We start from the raw sequence: 22704 nt of genomic DNA on the forward strand, positions 1-22704 counted from the left end.
CATAAAAATCCTTGAGGGCCATGGGCCTTCAGCTGGATGGTCCTGTTCTTGACTTCAAGAGGCATTCTGCATACTGAAGCCTATGCAATGCATGCATAAACTCAAAATGAATATACCTTGGCCAACAACAACTGCAGCTACTTGTTAAAGGAACAGTAACACCAAAAATGAAAGTGTATAAAAGTAACTAAAATATAATGTGCTGCTGCCCTGCACTGGTAAAAGTTGTGTGTTTACTTCAGAAAGACTACTATAATTTATATAAATAAGCTGCTGTGTAGCCATGGGGGCAGCCATTCAAAGGAGAAAAGGCACAGGCACATAGCAGATAACAGATAAAACACTATACACAGAACTTATCTGTTATCTGCTATGTAACCTGTGCCTTTTCTCCTTTTTTCCAGCTTGAATGGCTGCTCCCATGGCTACACAGCAGCTTATTATATAAATTATAGTAGTGTTACTGTAGCAAACACACCAGTTTTACTAGTGCAGGGCAACAGTGCATTATATTTTTATTACTTTAAAGCTCTTTTATTTTTTGGTGTTACTGTTCCTTTAAAATGTATACTTACAGAGATCACACAATTACCCTGGCCTTTCCTTTCCAGGTAGATAAGATACTTCTTAAAAGGTACCTTTCTTGTGATGGCTCCACTATCTCTGCCATTGTAGGGGGCACTGCTTATAAACATATAAACTTAGAAATATAATTCAGATACAAATGAAAGGCCTTACTTGCTTCACCTTCTCATTTGGGATCGATGGACCTATTACATATAAACTCATTCCATTTTAGTCTTTCTTTCAAAATATGCATTTCCAGTATTTACTTCATCATGTATACTTCAGTAACAAAAAAAAGTGTGTTAAAGTAATTTAAATATAATGTGCTGTTGACCTACACTGGTAAAACTGATGTGTTTACTTCAAAGACTGCTATAGTTTATATAAATAAGTTGCTGTATAGCTATGGAGGCAGCCATTCAAGCTGGAAAAGGAACATGTTACAAAGCAGATAAGATCTGTAGAACACATTGGGGCACATTTACTAATCCACGAATCCGAATCATGAATGGGAAAAAATCGTATTGGAAACTAAAATTTCGGAAGATCGCAAATATCACGAAAATGCTTACGAAAAAATCGTATTAGTCATGATAATATCGTATTGGCGATCCGAAAGTCACGAAATTTTCAGCGGTAAACCTTTCCGATATTTTCATGCAAACATCCGAAAAAGTAGTGCGGTGTACGAAAAAGTAGTGTGGACGCCCGAAAAAATCGGCAAAAATACGATCGGATCGTTCGCATGAACGCTCGAGCGTTCGTGCTTTTTTAAATGTGCCCCATTGAGTTTAGAATCCTGTGTAAGAACTAAACCCATTCTTTTCTACAGAATTTATCTGTTATCTGCTATGTAATCTGTGCCTCTTTTCCAATTTGAATGGCTGCACCAATGGCTACACGGCAGCTCATTTATATAACACGTATTGTACAGGTATAGGATGCGTTATCCAGAATGCTCGGGACCAAAGGTATTCTGTAATTTGGATCTTCACACCTTAAGTCTATTAAAAAATCAATAAACCATTAATTAAACTCAATCGGATTATTTTGCATGGAGTAAGGATTAATTATATTTTAGTTGGGATCAAATACAAAACACTGTTTTATTATTAGAGAAAAAGGAAATCAATTTTAAAAATCTGAATTATTTGATTAAAATGGAGTCTATGGGAGACAGGCTTTCCGTAATTCGGAGCTTTCTGGATATCGGGTTTCCGGATAACAGATCCCATACCTGTAGTATTTCTAAAGCAAACAGTTTTACCAGAGATGGCCAACAGTACATTCTATTACATTAAAAAAAACTTATGTGCTGCTATAGTTAACATTTTATAATACCATTTCTGTGAGAATCCCCAGAGGTTGACTCTTCAATATCTTTTTTTTAACAGCTCTATAGCAGGGCTGTTAAACTAGAGGCCCCCAGGCTGGATGTGACCCTACTAAGGATTTTATATCCACCAGTTTGCTCAGAGGCTCCATAGACATCACTGTATGACTTAATCATTGTAATTGAATCTGGCGCTCCATAATGCTGTATGGGCCCACTACATGTGATCAGTTGAACAGGGCTGATCTATAGGAAAGTTTGTAAATGGAGGCATGGCTAAGTATTACATGGTTGAAAAATAAGTCAGATGAAAATTTGACAGATCACTATTAAAGAGGTACTGACACCAGAAATGAAACCTTTTTTTTACATTTTTCATAACATTGTCTTTGCATAAGCTTTATAATTTTGCCATAAATGTATTTCCTGAGGCTTTTACATTACCGATCTGTTCCCCCATGTACCTCTATGAGGAGGCTGCCATAGTTGTGCATCAGGAGGCCGTTAGCATTAGAAGCTGTAACTGACAGGCTGAGAAGGGACAGTCAGGTTGGCAAAACAGGTTTAGGAACTTCAAGTAACAATTACTTACAAAAGCAGCTCTATCAGTGAAAAATGATCAACACGACCTATAGGTCACTTTTTATGTAGATTCATATTTTTTAAAAAAAGTGTTTTTTCGTGTCAGTATCACTTCAAGACTGTGTGCACTTTTCAGAAAGGAATACAAACCAGTTAAAAACAAGAGAAGTCTTTAATGATAAGAAAAACAATATTCTGGTTCTTTTTTTCTCCATACATACATTGTATATGTGTCAAGTTTATTATAGTTTCACCCCCTTTCACAACAATCCCACCACTGACTGGTTTATGGTAAAAAAAAACAGTAATATTGGTTGGCAGTTATTTATGTATTGCTTCTGGGTGGGCCATGAGATCTCAGTTAAAAACAGAGTAATCTTATGTCACATGACAGTTTGTTAGCCATTATTATTTCCAGAAAAAAAAAAAAAAAAAAAAAAAGATAATCAGGATCAATTTGGCCACATTTGATTCTCTTCCTATTTAACACCTGATCATGGCTCTCTCAGATATCAAATGGGCACAGGTCTGTTTCACAGCCAATGGCTCTGCTGCACTGGCCCTCTGTGTGATATGATCACTGACCAAACAAATGGATCTCTCTCTGTGACTGATAAAAAGTCCCAGGGGTTTTGTTGCTGTGACTTTAACCTGATAATACATGAGGTGACCATCCTGTGACATAAGCACTAATCTTCTGTAACGCCATTTACAATATGACAGTAAACGCTGTCATATTTTATTTTCACAGTTAACATACAGCCCACTAATAACTGAATACTATCTTTGTTAGTAGTCATTTTAAAGTGGTGTTACCATACCCTGTCTCAATATAAACTGTATTCTCGGCCATTTATATATTTATATTTATACTATAATTCCTCTTGCTACCCCCCAAACATATTAAAAATATGGTAAAGTTTCACACTGAATAAAAAAACAATTAAAACAGACAGCTTTATAGCTCAGAATTTCATTTTTTTTCTTTCCAAAAACAAATATTGTAAAGCAGCATATCAACCATGTTAAATCCAGCAGATGCAAGAGACAAGGCAACATGTATAAACATGGAGACATTTACCATACACCTTTTTTGGAGGCTATTTGGTAACACAATTAGAAATTCTGTATAAAAATAATTAGCAATGTTTTAACTTAATTAAAAATAGTGTAATTATTATCATAAATACAGACAACTCTAAGTCGTTATATGCTTCTTTTTCAGTAAAACTTTCTTTTATACACGTGAGTCAGTGCAGTGGGTGGTTGGTGCTCATAAGACATTGCATGACGCGAGTGGTCTGGCTCTACTCTATAGGCGCGGCGGGAAAGGCCAGTGCCTGTAGCAAACCACACACTATGCAGAAGAGTCTGGTGTGTGTGTGTGTGGGGGGGGGGGGGTATTTATTGCATCTCTTAAAATATCACCCTGCAGTCCACTTGATGAGGTTTGAGATTTCAAGACAAGACACAGTAGTGAATATGGCACATAAAAGGGTTGGGAAGTAGTGAAATATCGGGTACAAAGTTTACTACAGGTCTAAAAAACACACAGTAACCAATAAGCAGGTAGCTTTTTAAAAGCAAACTTCCAACAGATTCCTATGGGATTGTAGACCAGGAAAAAACCAGTGCACCTTTTAATACATTTCCCCTACCCACATTTTTAAAACCTTCCCAAATGTAATACTAAACAAATAATTTGCTAAAAAGGATACCACTGTGATTGTGCTGTGCTTATGTGATCTCTTTCTGTAATGTTATTGTGTTAAACAGAACCTCATCCTAGACCTGTGTATTAACTTCTCTCACCTATCCTCTGCCATTAGAATATCACTAGCAAGGCCAACTGTAAAAACCTTGATTGATTAATGCACTGGTGTATGTGGGAGGTGTTACCCCCCCAACTTACAGGTAGGGAACAGCTGCATATGATGCGATACAGGCAGCTTTGGTCCAGCTATAGGTAACCACTGGCTGTTCACCCAATATCAATATAAAACGGTAAAGCGGATGGCTGGACATCCCTGCTGCAGTCGGTAACACTAATCTCTTTTTACAACTGTGAAGGAGTAAAGAACAGGGCTCTGCATCAGCCTACACTATGGGCCATATCTACAGAGCACATAGGATTCCTTCTACTTCCCAGCTCACCACAGCTTACTTACTAGCAGAAGCCATGACATTTAGAAACCAAACTCACAGAATAAGGCAGTGACAGTAACAAAGAAAATGGAATCTGGTTATCATGCTGCGCTTCAGTGGGTAAAATGCGACTCATGCAATACCACCACTGCAACTCCATGCCTTTTTTTTTTTTTATACAACATATTACAAACTTCTCGCTCTGTTTCAGCCACAGACAAAACACAAAATAAATTACATTATGAAATACTGTATGCTTAGACAAACTGCAGTTCACATAAAACAAAGCAGCAACGACTGTGTCTTAACTAAAATGACTACATGACATCCACTCCCAATCCTGCTATAGTGAACAACATGCTTTACATAAATCACTTCCTCACAGACACTCAGAACAACACAACAGACACTAACATTATGTCGGAAGCACCACACAATTTAAAATCACAGCTAAGATCCCTTAATTGCAAGGCTCCTGGAGCCCTCTATAAAAGAGGGAGCATGGGATGTGTAATGGTGCTGGTGAGTCTTTGCACAGTTTTTAAAAAGATGAGAACAGAAGGTCCCAAAGCATGGAGTGAAGTCTATGTAAACAAGCAGAGATGGATCCCGAGGGGGATTTTTTTAACTGAATCCATCATAAAATGCAGTATCTGTGCGATGGCCACATTGGCATCATCTCACTCTTCTTCACGAAATTCCCCTCTTTAGCAGCAGACGTTTTATTCAAGCAATGGCCAGGGGAGGGAGTTTATTCTCCCCTGAGCAGGCTCAGCTGGTTTTAAAGATTGAGTACAGTTTCTCTGTGTCCAAGAAGTTCACTGGGCCCAGAAAGCCCTGCAAATACTGACCATCAGATGGACACACATGGCAAGCGGATCCCAGGCCAAACATATCCATCCCAAGACATATGGGATAGCAATTCTACTCAGTTTATATCCACATACAAATCCTCTGAGCATATTTATTCCATCCTTCGTGGATCCAGAGATGATCTGGCTGATCCCTTCCAAGTGCTTGTCTCAAAAACAAAGACTTCAGAGATAACTCAAGATTTGCCTTGACTGCGAATTTTTTTGACTGAAAGAGGTAAGCGGTCCAGACCTTGGGGGGGAAAAAAAAACAAAAATTATGACTGCTAAGCAGCTGTAATATATAAAACAAAAATCAATGACAGAAAGACTGTCTTTTTTTAAAGGAGACATATTAGATAAATGGGGAAAACCCTAATTTTGTAGGCAATTATGAATAATATACGGTGCTGGTTTCCCTTTGGGCTAAACATTAATCCTACCTGTAAAAATGGCCCCTTTATTGGAGCTCCCTATAGATCCTCTGGCTTCTCTGTCCGTGTGTGAAATGAAGAGTGGGCGTGTCCTAACAGTCCCTGCCAGAAGCACAGTAGAAGGGGGAGAGCCAATCACAGCCCTGCACTCACACAAGCAAAGACAGGCTTCAGTTCCCTATCAGGTCAGCCTAGCTGCTGATTGGATCCTACAGTGCCTGTACTGAGAGCCGCCGCCCCCCCTGCGCATCCAGAGAATTAAATCAGCAGGAAGTGGAACAGATGGGCGGGGCTAGTGGGGTTTGGTGGAATTTCTCTAAAAATCAGTTTGAAACAACATTTTTAAGCACAATCCTTCTATATCTAGGAGGCGTATAATTCACTGGAACATTCATAATTTTTATAGGATATGTCTCCTTTAAAGAGCCACTAGACCTCATTTTTTAAAAAAATGTTCCTTACATTTGTCTATAAGAATTAAAAGTATATATTACAGCTGTTTTGTTCTCTGCAGCTGGCTGGAAGGATTGACCACATGTGGAGAAATCCAAACAGGTAGTCTACCCTATTTAAATCGTACTATTCTTTGGGTTCAGCTTTGACAGACTGTGCTATGATTCAATCAGCCTGTCTAATTAGGCTGCAAGAAAAATGTGATGGGCTGATGCCCCATCTCTGTGTAGTGAGGATGTATCAGAAACAGCCCATAATGCCTCAGGCTGCCATCAAAATCTGCTTAAACTAATGAAGAATAGCATTTAGCCATTTATGGGAATTTCCATATTAGATGCTATGCATTTACATGTGGGCAACCGGTCGGATAAATGTACGGCTACCATTTTTCCAGAGTGACACAGAAGCCAGCAGGAGCAGGGCCTAGTGGGGATGGCTAAAGATAAAGCAAACTGCTGGTTATCGTGCTGCAGTGGTACAGTGTATTGGATCTGTCAGTACACCCCTACGCACATTACGGCTGGATCATTTTGTAGTATAAGTGGCCTTTGCAAAGAAACTCTGCTCCGTTTGCTCATTAAGTAACTACTAACCAATAGGGATGTAGCGAACCTCAAAAAAAAAAAAAGTTTGCGAACAAGTTCCCGAACTTACGCCAAAAAGCGTGAATATTCGCGAACTTTGCGAACCCCATAGACTTCAATGGGAAGGCGAACTTTAAAACCTAGAAAAGCCATTTCTGGCCAGAAATAGGATTTTAAAGTTGTTTAAAGGGTGCCACGACCTGGACAGTGGCATGCAGAAGGGGGATCAAGGGCAAAAATTTCTCTGAAAAATACTTTGTTGACACAGCGTTGCGTAAAACCGCAAAGGCAGCTGGCAGACATAGCGGAAATACGCGGTGTTTTTTGCTATTTCGCACTATTAGCACCATGGAAACGGGATTTGCTTACACCAGTACTAGGCTGAAAAACGCCATGTGTGGCTTGTGCGGCGTTTTTAGGCCGAGAAAAAAAAAACGCGGCAAACCCAAATTGCGAACATACGCGACTTCCGAACACCCGATGTTCGTGCGAATAAGTTCGCCGGCAAACAGTTCGCTACATCTCTACTAACCAAGAGCAGTGCAAGTGGGTTCAAATCTAACAGATTGGGAGAAGAAAGATAAAGCTGGGAAGATGTACCCAGTCTCTTAGGGTCACCCGTATATGCTGCAATTTATCCTCGTCCCTATTAGAAATTGTTCAAACCACTGAACCTTTCAGGTAAAATACATACAAAAGCAATTGAGCTTTCTTTTCCAAATAAAGTACATACAAATCACCAGGAGAACATTTTCTTACCAAATGCACGGATTAGTTCGGCTTGTACTGCCCAGGTAAACTTCTTCACCAGACAAAGTGTGGCAAGACCAGCAAACATCATATTGTACAGGAGGATGAGGTAAAAGTTTCCCAGCCAGTTGAAGCGCCCAAAGTCCCCAAGAAGATCAAATCTGGTGATACCTTCATATAGAAGAAATTGTAAACCCACTTGTTAGTACTACCGTGAGTGCAGCCATTTTTTTTTTTTACACTACATGGTTAACACCCAAAGTGAACTACCCTTGCTGGATGGAGTATAGCGAGTGTCAGTAAGCTAGCAGTTTCAATTTGTGACTGAAGTTGGTTCAACTGTTAGTAAATCAGATGAGACTGCATGGATCAGGGCTGCACAACTTAAGGTGGCCATACACGCACCGATATTATCGTACGAAACCTCGTTTCGTACGATAATCGGTGCGTGTATGGCATGTCAGCGAGCCGACCGATATCGCAGGAAGCTGCTGAAATCGGTCGGCTCGCCGATCGGCCAAGTTAGAAAATTTTGATCGGGCGCCATAGAAGGCGCCTGACCAAAATTCTCCCTTCAGAGCTGAATCGGCAGAAGGAGGTAGAAATCCTATTGTTTCTACCTCCTTACCTGCCGATTCAGCCCTGAATGGTGTGTGGCGGATCTGACGACGTTTCGTGCGACCGACGGTCGTACGAAACATCGTGAGATCGCCACGTGTATGGCCAGCTTTACAGGCACTGAAGTCTGGTGCAAGATTGCAGTAAGCATTCCCAGGAATTACAGCTCAGACTTCTGGCCTAACTGCAACTTCAGTCAGGCAGTCCCAGCTGGCCACACACTATTATTCACTCATTGTTTGCCTTCCTCTAGATCAACTAGAAGTTAGGCAGGTTATATATAGGCATTATGGTTGAACGTGATGGACGTACGTATTTTTTCAACCTAACTTACTATGTATTTGGTGAGGTTGCCAAACTAGTGGATCTTTCGCCCCAATATGCCAGGGGGACAGGCTAAAGGGCCACACAATCAGATAAGAACAGCATTTTCTGGCAGATATCTGTCAGATAGGCCCAAGCAGATAAGCTGCCGAATGGGTCTGAAGGTATTTTAGCAGTTAAATGGTTGCTATGGTTCAAATTACCCTAGCAACCGGGGAATGAGAGACTGCTATATTTCTATTAAAGGGCCTGAATAGTAAAATAAGTAGTAACATTGTAGCCTCACAAAGTTTTGGCTGCTGGGATGAACCTCACGTGAAAGTTGGAAAGAGTCAGAAGAAAAAGGGACTTCAAAAACTACAAAAAATAATGAAGACCAATTGAAAAGTTTCTTAGAATAGGCAATTCTATAAAATACTAAAACGTTAACTTAAAGGTGCTGTGATGCTGTTATCATTTGCTACTAAACATATCTGCCCATTGCTTGATCACATGCCCCCATAGAGCCAAATAAATATCTAGCTTTCTCCTTTGAGCCCCATGGTTGCCTAGGAGTACCCGCACACCTACCTAAAGTCCGGGAAAAAACAGGGAGAGCAGAGCTGAGAATGAGGAGGGACACACAGTTCCCGATGATCTAGCAGAAAAATACAAAATACAGATGTTATTGTGACTGCAGAGCTATGTACAGCAGTTACAGTTCACTAGACATGCAGGCAGCACGGAAGAATATTGCAGCATTCTTACTTTGGTCATTGTTGTGTTCTGTTTCTGAGGCAGGAGCCAAATGAAAAGAGGAGAACTGTAAAACCCCACTACAGAAGAGGCCATTAGATAGCTGGGCTTTAGTCAAGGATACAAACTCACAAGAACATTAAAAGCACTAGAATGACATAGGCCAGGTACATACAGCAAACCTGACCAGCGAGACTGAGTGGCTACAGAATGCATTAGTACAAATAAATGCTTCACCTAAACTCTACATAAAAATGATTACATACTAAAGCACACAAGTTTCTATTGCAAACACATCACCCATTATTGTGACTTACATATGCATACATGTCACTGTACCTTTCAGAATAACAGGCCACTTATTATTTGGTATTGCCTACCTGGCATGTACAATAGAAAAGTGGTAACCCCACACTCTAGATGCACAATATCCAGAAAGCAGGGCATATTTTATAGAAAATTGCCTTTTATGGAACAAAGGCCATTTTGACCTTCCTTTCAACACATGGCGAACTATGAAGGATACAAAATAAGGATGACTTGTACAGCTGCTCCAAACGAACCAAAAACAGAGAAAGAGACCTTCCCGAGCTGAGATCCCTGCATCATAGACAAAAGGTGGTGAAATTAAGTTGCAGTATATTGACAGATCTAACAAACCTTGAACCACAATTACTGCTTTTGGGGAAGTGAGGAAAGACTGGTACCTGTATTCCTTTTGGCATAGCCGCTTCATCAATGAGAAGTTCTAAGACATTCACACATACAATCAGCACAGTAATTCCCTTAAAAAACATAACAGTTAATTAATCAGTAAAGAACACCAGACTTTCTAAGCATCCAGTTTAATAAATGCACACCAATAGACACTCACAATATGGGCACTTACTGTGAGAGCCAGTAGGAGCAGCATGGCAAGGGGATAAACCAGGTTACGCTGCCAGGGGGATGCTCTCCTCCTCATCTCTGATATAAAAAGGGGGGAAAGTATTGTTTGACAAGGAACATTCTCAAGGCAGCAATAAAGTGAAACAATTTTATGCAACAGGCAAGTTAAACTGTCTGCCACTTACATACTATGGCCATTCAACTTCCAGATTCTCCAGTATGTCAGTCTGCAAACCGAGAGGCACATACTGCAAGAGGCCTAGTCACTTTGGTAGAAGCTGTCTGAATTCTGACATTTGTTTATGGGTAGCCATCTTAAGCCTGGGATGCTGAATCTCTAGCTGCTGATCTACAATTACTATAGCCTCACAGTAACAGATGCCAGTGTAAGCCCAGCTGGAGGACTGCAGAAGGACATCCCTAGTCTACAGAAAAACCTATGCAGCTAAAATTCATTTTTGGGTGCTGAACATGGCTTTAAAAGTTTACTACAAAAGGAAACAGAGAGACTATTTCTATCAAGTGTAAAATGTATCAGTGTAAAGTGCTGTATTACTTGCTGGCACTATATAAATAAATGACAATAACATTATACACAGTTATAGCATTTCTTCAGAGCTTTACATGAATAGGTATAAATACAATGTTTTCATTGGCTAAACTCAGTCTTACTTTGTGTACACAGCATCATGGATAACTATTCAATGAATGGCAACAAAAGAAAGTGAGCTGAGAACAAGATGGATTCCTAATAATGGAATAGATGGCTCCATTTTATTTCACCATTTTATGCATCTTACCTAGAGTTATTCTGTGGCTTTGGATGGCCAGCAACCGTTTCTGCAAGGCTTCCATGTTAAGGTTCAGCCAGCAGGATGCTTTGGCTAAAAGTGAAATACATGGAGCATGTTAGGGCAGTAATTAGGCAAAACACGCTCATAGCACAATGTCTTATGGGCCTTTCACTTACTGGATATTTTGCGGGAGATGGCAGCTTCCTCAAAGGCTGTACAGCTCAGGTGCTCGTCTAGGTTTTCCAGCAGCTGCAAAGGGAAAGAAGCCATTAAGTCTATGCCATGTGAGATCCTTTTTGATGTTTTAAAGCTAACAAACATGGCTAACATTCTGCAAACAAACTAGTGACTGACAACAGATGAACAGAAACAACTGAACAATTAGAAAATGCACTCAAGAGAAATGTTTGTATTTACAGATATAGTAGCTAAAGAACTGGTATAAGGGGCAGGGGATCTCGTACCCGTGGTTTGACCAGCAGCTTTCCAGTTACAGAGAACATCCGAGAGAGGCCAAAGGGAGTGCACACTGCAGAAAAGGAAACAAATATGAGTCAGTAAGATACACACAAACAGAAGGGAATATTAGAAGGCACACACCTCATAACTCCCCTAGAGTAACTGTCATGGTTAGGTGCAAATTATTCATTAATGATGTAACTGGAAATGTGCCCAACACATCTGCACTTACACAGAAGTAGTAGAACCCCAAATAGCGAGATGCCAGAGTAGAGGTATGGTAAATAGTACTCCCAGAGGTCTGCAGAGAAAACATAAGCACGTTAATATGGGTTTTGTCCCAGGGTTTCGCCTACTTCTGCAAAATATAAATAACATGAACAAATGTAGATGTGTGTCAGTTTACAGAAGGGTTGCTTACACTCAGGAACCCATTTATTGAGAGGCCATTTTGGTGAACTATTCTCCCTAGGCGTACCTACCATAAAGAGATTCGCGGCCAGCTGAGTCATCATCAAAGATTGCTGAGGCCACCCAAACAATGCCAAATACGAGGAGTGTGAGGAGCAGCAGTACCACAGAGGTCTCATATACACGAGACATGACTCCCTGTAAAACACGTAATAGCCATTACTAAGGAGTATAGAACAGTCTTACACTGCAGTTAAGGGTGTTAAATGGGGAAGCTAACTTTTAGTGGGAAAACATCCATAACAGAATATATTGAGCAATAAAAAAAAAAATGACACAAGCTGGTACAGGTATAGGATCCCTAATCAGGAAACCAGTTATCCAGAAAGCTCCGAATTACGGAGAGCCTGTCTCCCATAGACTCCATTTTAATCAAATAGTTCAGAATTTTAAAACTGATTTCCTTTTTCTCTGTAGAAATAAAACAGCACCTTGTACTTGATCCCAACTAAGATATAAATAATCCTTATTAGAGCCAAAACAATACTATTGGGTTTAATTACTGTTTTATTGATTTTTTAGTAGACTTAAGGTATGAAGATCCAAAGTACAGAAAGACCCCTTATCCGGAATACCCTCGGTCCCGAGCATTCTAGATAACGGGTCCTATACCTGTATAAAAAAAGTCAGAGCCTTTCCATTGCACACCAGCAGGTTTCATACCCAGCTGGGAGAAGGCAGGTGCTCTTGGTAAATCAAATATCTACTTGCAACCAGCCCCCTAGGGTCTTTAGGTACTATGTAATCTTACATCCAAAACATTAAATAAGAAAGGTTAAGTCATATAAAAAGCTACAACTCACAACACTGATGAATCTTACATTAATTTTTTGTTTTGATGATAGTTTCCAATTAAAAAGGGCACTTAGCCATTTAACAGGCTGATTTCAGCATGAGCAATGCATTACTGAAACATGGTTGGTTAGGATGAGAAAGCACATAATAAAGCAATTTATATTTCAAAACCTCTAAGACACCTTCCAGCTATACCTTTTTTGATCCAGCAAATCCTTCGGCCTCCGTGAAGAGATAGGCAAAAGGCATCAGAAACACTAATGACAGGTTGGAGAAAAGGAAGACCAAGTTCCAGAGTCCTGTAGAAAAGGAGAGACATTGTAGGAAAAAGGCTGGGGCAAAGATCTAACAGCTTGAGCAGCGGAACTACTCAAAGGAACAATGACTATATAGGTCATAGCAAATTTAAACAGGCTCGCTGAGCGCAGCTCACAGTGACCAAAGGAGCGTTTGTGGCTGTCAGAATGGATATTAGGAAAAGAAACACACTTATAAGTATAGAATGTGTCTGTGTTTCACGAAGACCTGGAATATTGTCTTGTGGACAAAACACTGACCCTGGGTAACAGACAGATACGTGTTCCTGTGTTACTTGTAGGCATGGCATCTCCATGCATTCATCTCCAGTATCTAACAGTGCTCACACAGGCTGGATTTCAGATTGCAGTGGAATGGCATTTTCTTCTCCATGTGTAACTTTGGCTTTAGGTGGTCAATTATTAGAATTAAAACCCTGCTTATACACAAAATTCATTTTCCCATGAAAAAAAAAACCCAGCATGAACGTGACGCAATAGCAGACAACAACCCTTAACAGGGCTCAGCACTGATTACTCACCATGGACCAGGGAGCCATTGAGCCACTGGATGTAATAATTGTGGGGCACCGAGAGTAGCACCTCATTACTGATGATGGAGAAGGGAAGCAGCAGTACTGCACCCACGGACACTGCCAGTGTGAAGGTGCACATCCAGAGCCTAGGGAGAGAGCAACCGAGAGAGAAACTTAAGCGCATGTTTTAAGAGCCACACAGCAAGGCCAATAATATTCCTACGAGACTCATGTGCAAATTTATCTCTACCACAAATTCCTCAAGCCTTATAATGTAACACACGCACACAGAAATGTTCCGATATATCAAGGCAACCGGCTTTTTGGGTGGAATTTGCATGAGGACTACTGCTTGTTTATATATAGTATAATTAATTTTTTCCCCTATTTTACTTTTTTTATGTAACTATGAGATAGACTGAAGTGCATCAAAACACCTTCTTGTGGGTTATCGTAGGTAAGTGCTACTGAATCTGTGGGGGAAAAAATTCTCCTGTGCAATGGAATCAAGCCCTTAATATGCAGCAGTAAAATGATGTAATATCCACAATGGCCACAAGGTGTCACCTGTGTACGGACACCAAGGATATCAAATTAGAAACAGGAACATCAACATTCATTTCCCTACACAGGAAGTGACCTATATCCCCATTTCTACATCACCAAGCCAGCATAATCATGCACACCAGATGTTTTATCAGTCTTGAAACAAAACTACAGTGCAACATTATTAACAGAGATATGGGAATAGTTCACCATAAAATATCAGTCAGGAAATGGAATTATAATAAATCAGTCAGGATTTATAGGGAAGATAACTTACGGGCACACTGAAAAACAAAAAGACAATAATGGCACGTTCCAGCCTATGGAATATTGAAGGAGGAATGTATGCTTGCAGCCAGGGAGCGGCTGCAGCTTTCTCTAATTCTGCTCTAATCCACATCCTAAAGCAGTAACAAAATGGCTTATTCTGCATCAAATCTCCAACTTAAATATGGTTTTCCCCTCCCTATATTACCACAATGGACTTTAGTCAAAAAGCATTATGAAAGCTTGTGCAAATAAATAAATTAGAAGATAAAGAAAAAGGAGGAAAAAACCTGTTTATGCATACAGCAAGGCACCAGTTTATAAGTGATAGTGATAACATCCGGCATGTGCAAAAACAACAAGGAGGAGTAATGGAAAGCATACCTAACAAAAGTAAATATTGAGCTGAGCCAACAGGCTCCTGGGATTTCACCATATTCAAGCAATGAACTTGTTAGGCCTGAAAGTGCAGTTCTTGGATAGATGTGTCAGCTGTATCAACCAAAGTCCTGACATCAGGGATGGGAGTGAAATTCAGAGGAAAGCAAACATGGAACACCCAATAAGCCACTAATGATACCAACAATTAAATCTAAAATTCTATTTTATATTATTCCAGCTGTCTCCCTATTCACACAAAGGTGCCTCATGTGATGGTGCAAGCAATATGTACTTCCAAACTGTCTGGTCACTGAGGCAATACACAATTGTGCAATGGATTCACTCTACGCAGGGTCCCCTTACCACATGAGGAATACATTTCGAAAATATATATCTAAAAATCAAAGAATGCTTCCTCGCCGCTACCAGAAGAATTACTTACTATCACAATACAGATTAGAAAATAAGTAACATAGAAGAAGTCAGCCTTTTTGCATGGCTAAAACTTTAAAGGAAGCTGCCCCTATAACTGTCCCTGGTGCCTCTCATTTACTTAAATAGGGAATGCCTGGCCACAACAGCAATAGTGCTTTCCAACCCAAATACTTCTAAGTATCTATAAGGCACAAATACTTTGTAGTGATATCCCCCATGCCATCTGTGCCAGTAAGTCAAGCCCTAAAATGCTCAAGTGCATTTTTGGACACTTATAACCCTTTTCTGTAGTTTTAGCCACATATATGGCTTAAATATCTTCCTTTCTGGATATAGTCCTATCCCTAGAGACCCTGTAGAGCAGAAACCTCCCCATAGCGGTACAAAGAGAAGGAAAAGGCATTTCCTCATACTCTGCACAATTCATCAAGAAAGTTTAGCAGTCCTTTAAGGTTCATGTTTCAGTGCTTTCTGGCACCACCACTGTATGTTTAAAGAGAACTAACGTCCAGCAAAAATAATGAGTCTAGAAATGCAACACCGTATGCTTTGGGCTTTTGTAAGAGAAAGGGATGCAGCAAATCCAGGATTCCGTTAAGGTTTCACCCTTTTTTGGCAAATCTTTTAGAAAGGATTCTGGGTTTGGGTGAATACCAAAATAGTAGAGTTGGCAGATATATAACCTTTCTGTTAATGTTTTGATAATGTCAGACGGCTGCGAAGCATAGCTTCTCAACAGCATCCTGGTGTGCACTGAGCATGTGCAGTGTCACTGACACAACAGATGACCTAACAAGATCAGAAGAAGCTGTAAACTGCTGTGGATAGGCATGCAGCATTACTTCTGCAATAAAAAAAACACATAGCATTTCTTTCAAGTTCTCCGTTAAAGGAGCTTAAACTAAAGCTTAACTAAAGAAGCAGGTAGGAATGTTGTAAATTATATTTTGGGCTCCTGTACCAGCCCAAGGCAACCACAGCCCTTTAGCAGGGAAGATCTGTGCCCCCAAAGATGCCCCAGTAGCTCCCCATCTTCTTTTCTGCTGATTCCCTGCACATGCTCTGTGCTGCCGTCACTTACTGAGCTTAGGGACGACGCACAATATACTGTATATATAGAATATAAATGTCACAATATAAGGCTGACTAGTGATTCATTCAGATTCACATTATATGGCAGCTCTAAAATCAGTGCAATAAGCATCAGAATTTAATAATCAGCCCCATGGCATCTGCTTATATGACAGGCAAACCTAATTTTCTGCTTGATAATTTGCAATCCCTAAGCTGATCAACAGCTGCTCAGAGCTCACTGAGCATGTGCCCTGCCCTGGACAGCTCTAACACAATCCAAGATGGAACACACGTACAAAAATAAAAAAACTTATTGGTGAACTTTGTATAAAATACTTGCAAAAAAAAAAAAAAAAAAGCTTGTTGTTGCTCTGTGCTGCAACCAAATACAATTGTAGAAATCCAAAAAATAGGAAAAAAGCTTCAGCAGGTTTACTGCAAAACATTTGTTACCACTACCCACAATAAATGTTTTGCAGTAAACCTGCTGAAGCTTTTTTCCTATTTTTTGGATTTCGACAATCCAAGATGGGGAGCTCCGGTGACAACTGTAAAGACCCATATCAATACTACTATAGAGATGATAAAACTTTAGGCTAGTTTAGTTTATAAAATATGGAATTTCTAGAAATATTGATCTTTAGGATTTAGTTTTTCTTTAAATGGAAGCACACCCTACAGACATTTATATATTACCAGAGTGTATTATAAAGGTCTAGCTTGTGTTTTCCTTTATGAATTAACATAACTGGGGCTTGCAAATTTTTACTTCCAAGGTAGAGGCAAATCCATAATGGACTACAACAAAAGCTTTCTGATGGTCACCTTTGACACAGTTTATGAAAACTGAATCATCTAAAAAAAGCTTTATGTCAGTTCCTACTCACAGGCAAAAAATCTGCTGAAAAGGCCAAAGTAATCATTAAAAACAGCAAATTAGGCAATAAAACGGGAGTCTATGGACAAGCTGCAAAGATAAGTGACATAACATGATGATTTGAAACTTGTACTTTGTACCATAAACAATCTGCAATATCGAAGACTGAGAAAGGGAGGCCGAGGCCCGGCTGTAACAGAACTGCAAGGTTAAAGTATAAGAAAGGAGAACTCTGCTCCGCCACGCAGTCCTCACATAGAGGAGCAAAGGCCAGGCATGGGAAACTGCAGTGTAATTAGCTCATGCGCGGCACATCTATACGAATAACAAGCCAAGGGAGAGGCAAATGAGGACACATAGAACTGAAGATCCATAATAAAACTTAAACAGAGCCAAACGGGAGAGTAAAATAAAATCAGCCGTATGGAATGTGTGTGTGTTAAAGAGCCCGCTGGTCCCAAAGGTATTGAAAGAGAAGCCCATACTGTAAAATGACTGGACACATACCTTGTAATATTATTAGGACAACATGTAACTCCATTCCAGCAATGTAGAAGAATGTCACAGCCCTCCAACAACATAGTGCTGCGGGGTGCCATATATATGCACAGGGGGTGGCACTGGCCAGCTTTTGTCTTTGCTAAAAAAAAGGACTAGTCCAGGGTTTCTTTTCTGGTAGCACCGCCTTCAAATGGTGCTGGACTTCTAAGCCCTAAGAATTCTTAATCATGGTGCTGTACTGACAGGTAAAGTACCCCACCCACCTTATTCTTGAAAGCATAATGTATTTTTCAGTAAAGAGGAGCAATGGTTCAGAGTCCAAGTTAGCCATTATATTTAACGGGTGGTGCCAGAATGCATACCCTCCCAGGGAATTACATCTTTAGTTACACCTTTAAAGGTTAATGTCCTTTAAGGTTAGAAGATGGAAAATCAGGGACTGTCATAACAAATGCACTTAGCATGGATGAACAGAAATGAAATTGTAGCCATGCTAATTACTTTAGTGCATAATAAAATAAACAAATCTGAATGTTTTCAGTAGGTTTTATATAAAAGCAAAGCCTTTTAGTTGTTATTTACCTATTCCAACAAATGCAGAACACAGAAGATTAGAATTATTTGGTGCTTATAGGTCAGACTGGCAGATAAATGGGTCAACGTGCGACTTAATATTAAGGTCGCACAAAGCAGTCATGGAGGCACATTTATCAACATTCTGATTTTCATGGTTTTAAAGAGTTTTAAAATCACAAATCCATAGCATTTATTAAAAGATCCAAGCTGAAAAAACACAAATTAAAATGCAGAACAAAAAAAAAAAAACCAAAACATGAAAACCACAATCTTCGTGGACTTACAAGCAGAAAAAAAATCCCAAAAACCTCAAATAAACAAAGATTGTTTCAATTTTCCTAGGGCAGTTTTTCATGGTTTTGTTGCATAATAAATCATTTTGCCTGATGTATGAATTGAAAACATCAAAGGAATTAAGGAAAATTGTCATTAGAAGTGATTTATCAGGCCAGCATTTTATAAATATCTTTTTAAAAATAAACTTTAAGTTGGGTTAGCAAATATTTAATTTTATACCCTTACAGTCATAGAACTGTAACTGACTGCACAGGCTAGAAGTGTGGTTTCTGTCTGGAGAACAACTGTATATACAGGTATGGGACCGGTTATCCAGAATGTTTGGGACCTTGGGTTTTCTAGATAAGGGATATTTCCATAATGTGGATCCCCATAGGTTAAATCAACAAAAAAATATTTAAACGTTCAATAAACCCAAGAGGATTGTTTTGCCTTACATATTTACACAGTTAAGTTGGGTTGAAAAAAGACCAAAGACCATGAAGTTTAACCCTTACAAGTGAACCCCCCAAACCTATACTGACCTATCCCAGTATCCTTGAATATTATGCTTGTCCAAGAAATCATCCAAACCACTCTTAAAGGACATGTAAACCCCACACACAAAAATGTAATCAGTGAACAGCCTCTTTGAAATCTCTCAATACCTGCCACACTGGTTGTCCAGAGGTTAATAGTAAGGCTGCAACATCTCCTTAGTTACTTAGATTTCCTTCTCCTCCTGACCCCCCCCCCCTCAGGAATTTGCTTTGACTTTTGGCTTGTGGGCATGCTCAGTTGTTCTAAGCTCACATTACTAAACATGCCCCCAGTCTAGCAGCCAGTAAAGAGATGGCATTGCTGGTTCCCATAGAAACTCAGCTCTAGCGGTCTGCTTCATTCTTTTTCTCCTAACCTCCTCTCCTGAGCTCAGCTCAAACAAAGCAGAACTTTTATAAAAGACAGTTCTGCCTGTGTGAGTCTGTATTCTCAATTAAATGTATGCTGAATAAGGGTTTGTGTGTGTGTGAATGCTGTTTGCAGATTTAAATGTAACTGATTATGTATCGGTGGAAAAATGGCCACCGGGTGAAAGCTGCTATTTGCTTTAGGAAAATGTGATGGTGCTGGCAAACGGAGGGGATATATGCAGTACAAATAATGCCATTTGGGTGGGGGAGACATTCCCAACTGATATACATTGTAGGCAAACGTAGGCTTTACATGTCCTTTAAAAGGCATTAAAGTAGACCTTTCACCCTAAGAAATAATTCCAGATTATTTTCTTTTGTGTTTGTTAATTAAAAAAATGTTTTACTTAATTGAAATAATTAAATATTATTTAAATCTGGTTTCCTTCAGTCTTGGAATTACACAACTACAGCAATAAGGCAGGTGCCATTTTGTGGACACTTATTTTGGCAAGCTTTGTATCGCCCCAAAATCTTGTTTATGTGCCAGAATGCCTATGCACAGGCTACACAATTAGATGGTGAGGAGGGGGGAGGAAAGTGAGGAGTGCAGTGACATATTGGAAAGTGTTGAGTGGAAAGTGAAAAAAAAAAAAATTTCATGCTTAATTTTAAAAGGATTTTCATTATGCAGCTTTTTATGTCTGGGTAACAGGTCCCTTTAACAGAATCTGCCATCACAACATCACTCCAAAAGACATTCCCCAACCTCCCTGCCCTCACTGTGAAAAACCCCCTACGCTGCTTCAAATGGAAGCTCCGTTCCTCTAATCTAAAGGGGGGACCTCTGGTGTTTTTATGGGAAAAAAGAACATCCCCCAACTGCCTATAATCCCCTCTAATGTACTTGTACAGAGTAATCATGTCCCCTCGCAAGCGCCTTTTTTTCCCAACCTTCAATAAAGATTTATTATATCTTAGTTGGGATCAATTACAAGGCACAGTTTTATTACTAGAGAGGAAAAAAAGGTAACCATTTGTAAAAATGTGAGATGGCTGCCCCGTAATATGGAGTTTTCTGGATAATGGATCAAATACCTGTACTGCGGTCATGCTTTTATTACTTTCTTATAAGCAAGTTGGAACACATTTCACTATAGTATCCCTTCAAATCTCATGCTATATATGGAGATATAATGGATTCAGATCGATGCATTAGCTGTTGCTGATAAGGAAAACGCCACCGGCCTCTTTGCCCTTTAAATAAGAAATGACCTCTATGATTGAAATAAAGGGCACTTACGCAATTCTGTTGACGGCAGCATCTTCAACGTCAACTGCAAAGAAATAACAGCACATTATTATCAGTGTAGCTACAGAAGTGAGCACATGAAAGCGGATGCACCTATTTATAAAAAGCAAGCAGACAATCCGCTACATGTGCCCTGCCCTTAATGTCCTGCAGCGACAGTACAGCACCAATGGTCCTGAATCAGAATGTCCAAGTGTCAACTCTCTGAACTGAAATTCCCTTCAGTCTCATTCCATAAATTATCCATGGAAGCTGTAGTTTAACAGCATGAGGACTGTAATTTGGACAACCTTCCTACATTAAAGACACTAGCCCTGAGTGACACTTTCATACGTGGCACTGAAGCAGCCCTACTAGATGCCGGCTCACGTTAACCTATAAATAGATGTGCTGAGTAGGTGTAAGCACTGAGACTTAGAAAACATTGCTCAAAGGATCATGCACTGGAGCATTACATTACAGATCTGCGGGGGCCAAGTAGTCTGCCAAAGCTTTGCTTTTCATCAATCTGCTGGTGGGAGGGAAGGAGGGAAGGAAGGGGGTTATGTTTTTGTTATTGTTGATCCCTTTTGACTTGATTTTGTACAAAAGCAATTAGCTACATTGCAATAAACAGCAGGGAATTAGCAGTCTAAAGAAATTCCCTGCTCCCAAATTATCTATCAGTGGATTTAGCCTTCCTTGCCACTTGACACGCTAAAAACATTTTGTAAAGATTCTTGGTCTTGGAAAAATGATCACTGACTGACCAAATACATCCGGTCACTCCATATGTTGCTAAACTACCAGTCCCTAAAGGCTGCACAGGATTAAAATATAACAGCAGTTAAAGGACTACAGGATAGATTAATTAAACATTTGGTGGCTGTAGTCCCCTCAGTTCTGTCATTTATTATATATTCTATACAGCTATAATGGATTTTTTAGTGTCTCTACAAAAGCTAAGCTAAAAAAGTCAAAAGAGCAGAGAGCATGCAAGCTTAAGGCAACACAGTCCTATATGTAGATTATATATGTGCCATATACTAATACATTAATGTGGTTTACAACATTTAAAAGCCACTCAGCAACATAAATCTCATTACAGGGACTCACCTGTGGCAAAGTCAGCATGCTTTTTAAACTTGGTGATGACTATATATGAGAGAAGGTAAAGTGTGGAGAATAGCAAGGTGCAGATCTGCAAAGGAATAGATAAAATAAAGTTACGTTTATATCTTTTGAGTATGTTAAAATATTTTTAATATTAATATAAAAAATAAGGTAGTGATACATGAGTTAATATTATTTGGTAACTTTCCCATTCCAACTTTGTAGCTTTTTGTCCCATGTGTAAGGTCATAATGACCTTATACAGAATCTGACTGGATCTCACTCAGATAGCATTAGAAAGCCTAGAAACTCTTACATTTGGCTAAGCATGCAGAATCCCCTGATATGCCCTCGTGTCTTTGGCCTGATAGATAAGAATGATTTGGATTGCTTACACACTAAATCGTATGAAGATCCACCCCTTTGGAACCAAATTCTAAGCAGGGATAACTGGTGTATACCCCAGTTCTGAGATGGGCATTCAGTTCTATGCTGGGAGATGAAGAGAACAATTCCCAATATAAAGCACAAAGAATGAAAGAGTGTATCACTGTGTAAGGCTAAATGCAACATGTTCCTTTAATACCCTATACACTTACAACTACTTTCATGCCTACTGCAGTCTGGGATGGCAAAAGTTTGCTTTTTGGATTCTGGTCACTTGCGTCACTCACTTGCACACAGAACCGTACTTCCTGGAAATTGGTCGCCTGCTTTCTACATCATTTTTGTTGCTAACGCTTTCTTGTGCAGCCAACAGTAAAGAGAGAGTCAGAAAGGAAAAGATAACAATAAGGCTCAAACAATTTAGTTCTATGCAAGCCTATCTGCTTTGAAGGCT

General features: G+C 39.6%; 1 protein-coding gene across 1 annotated transcript in view; it reads right to left on the reverse strand.

Moving 5' to 3' along the window:
* Positions 1 to 2635: 2635 nt before the first annotated feature.
* The window catches only part of lmbr1l (limb development membrane protein 1-like), a 31961-nt gene continuing 11892 nt past the window's right edge, over positions 2636 to 22704 (reverse strand). Inside the window, exons 2-17 of the mRNA XM_002935107.4 lie at positions 21867 to 21951; positions 20763 to 20796; positions 13622 to 13761; positions 12979 to 13082; positions 12000 to 12126; positions 11750 to 11818; positions 11523 to 11587; positions 11235 to 11307; positions 11065 to 11148; positions 10266 to 10342; positions 10084 to 10161; positions 9903 to 9976; positions 9389 to 9479; positions 9212 to 9278; positions 7709 to 7870; positions 2636 to 5731 (exon numbers count right to left, since the gene is read on the reverse strand). Of these exons, the coding sequence (XP_002935153.1) occupies positions 5676 to 5731; positions 7709 to 7870; positions 9212 to 9278; positions 9389 to 9479; positions 9903 to 9976; positions 10084 to 10161; positions 10266 to 10342; positions 11065 to 11148; positions 11235 to 11307; positions 11523 to 11587; positions 11750 to 11818; positions 12000 to 12126; positions 12979 to 13082; positions 13622 to 13761; positions 20763 to 20796; positions 21867 to 21951 (1386 nt within the window). The 3' untranslated portion in view covers positions 2636 to 5675. The remainder of the gene's footprint in view (positions 5732 to 7708; positions 7871 to 9211; positions 9279 to 9388; positions 9480 to 9902; positions 9977 to 10083; positions 10162 to 10265; positions 10343 to 11064; positions 11149 to 11234; positions 11308 to 11522; positions 11588 to 11749; positions 11819 to 11999; positions 12127 to 12978; positions 13083 to 13621; positions 13762 to 20762; positions 20797 to 21866; positions 21952 to 22704) is intronic.

Source organism: Xenopus tropicalis, chromosome 2 (genome assembly GCF_000004195.4).
Source record: "Xenopus tropicalis strain Nigerian chromosome 2, UCB_Xtro_10.0, whole genome shotgun sequence".
NCBI classification, from domain to species: Eukaryota; Metazoa; Chordata; class Amphibia; order Anura; family Pipidae; genus Xenopus; species Xenopus tropicalis.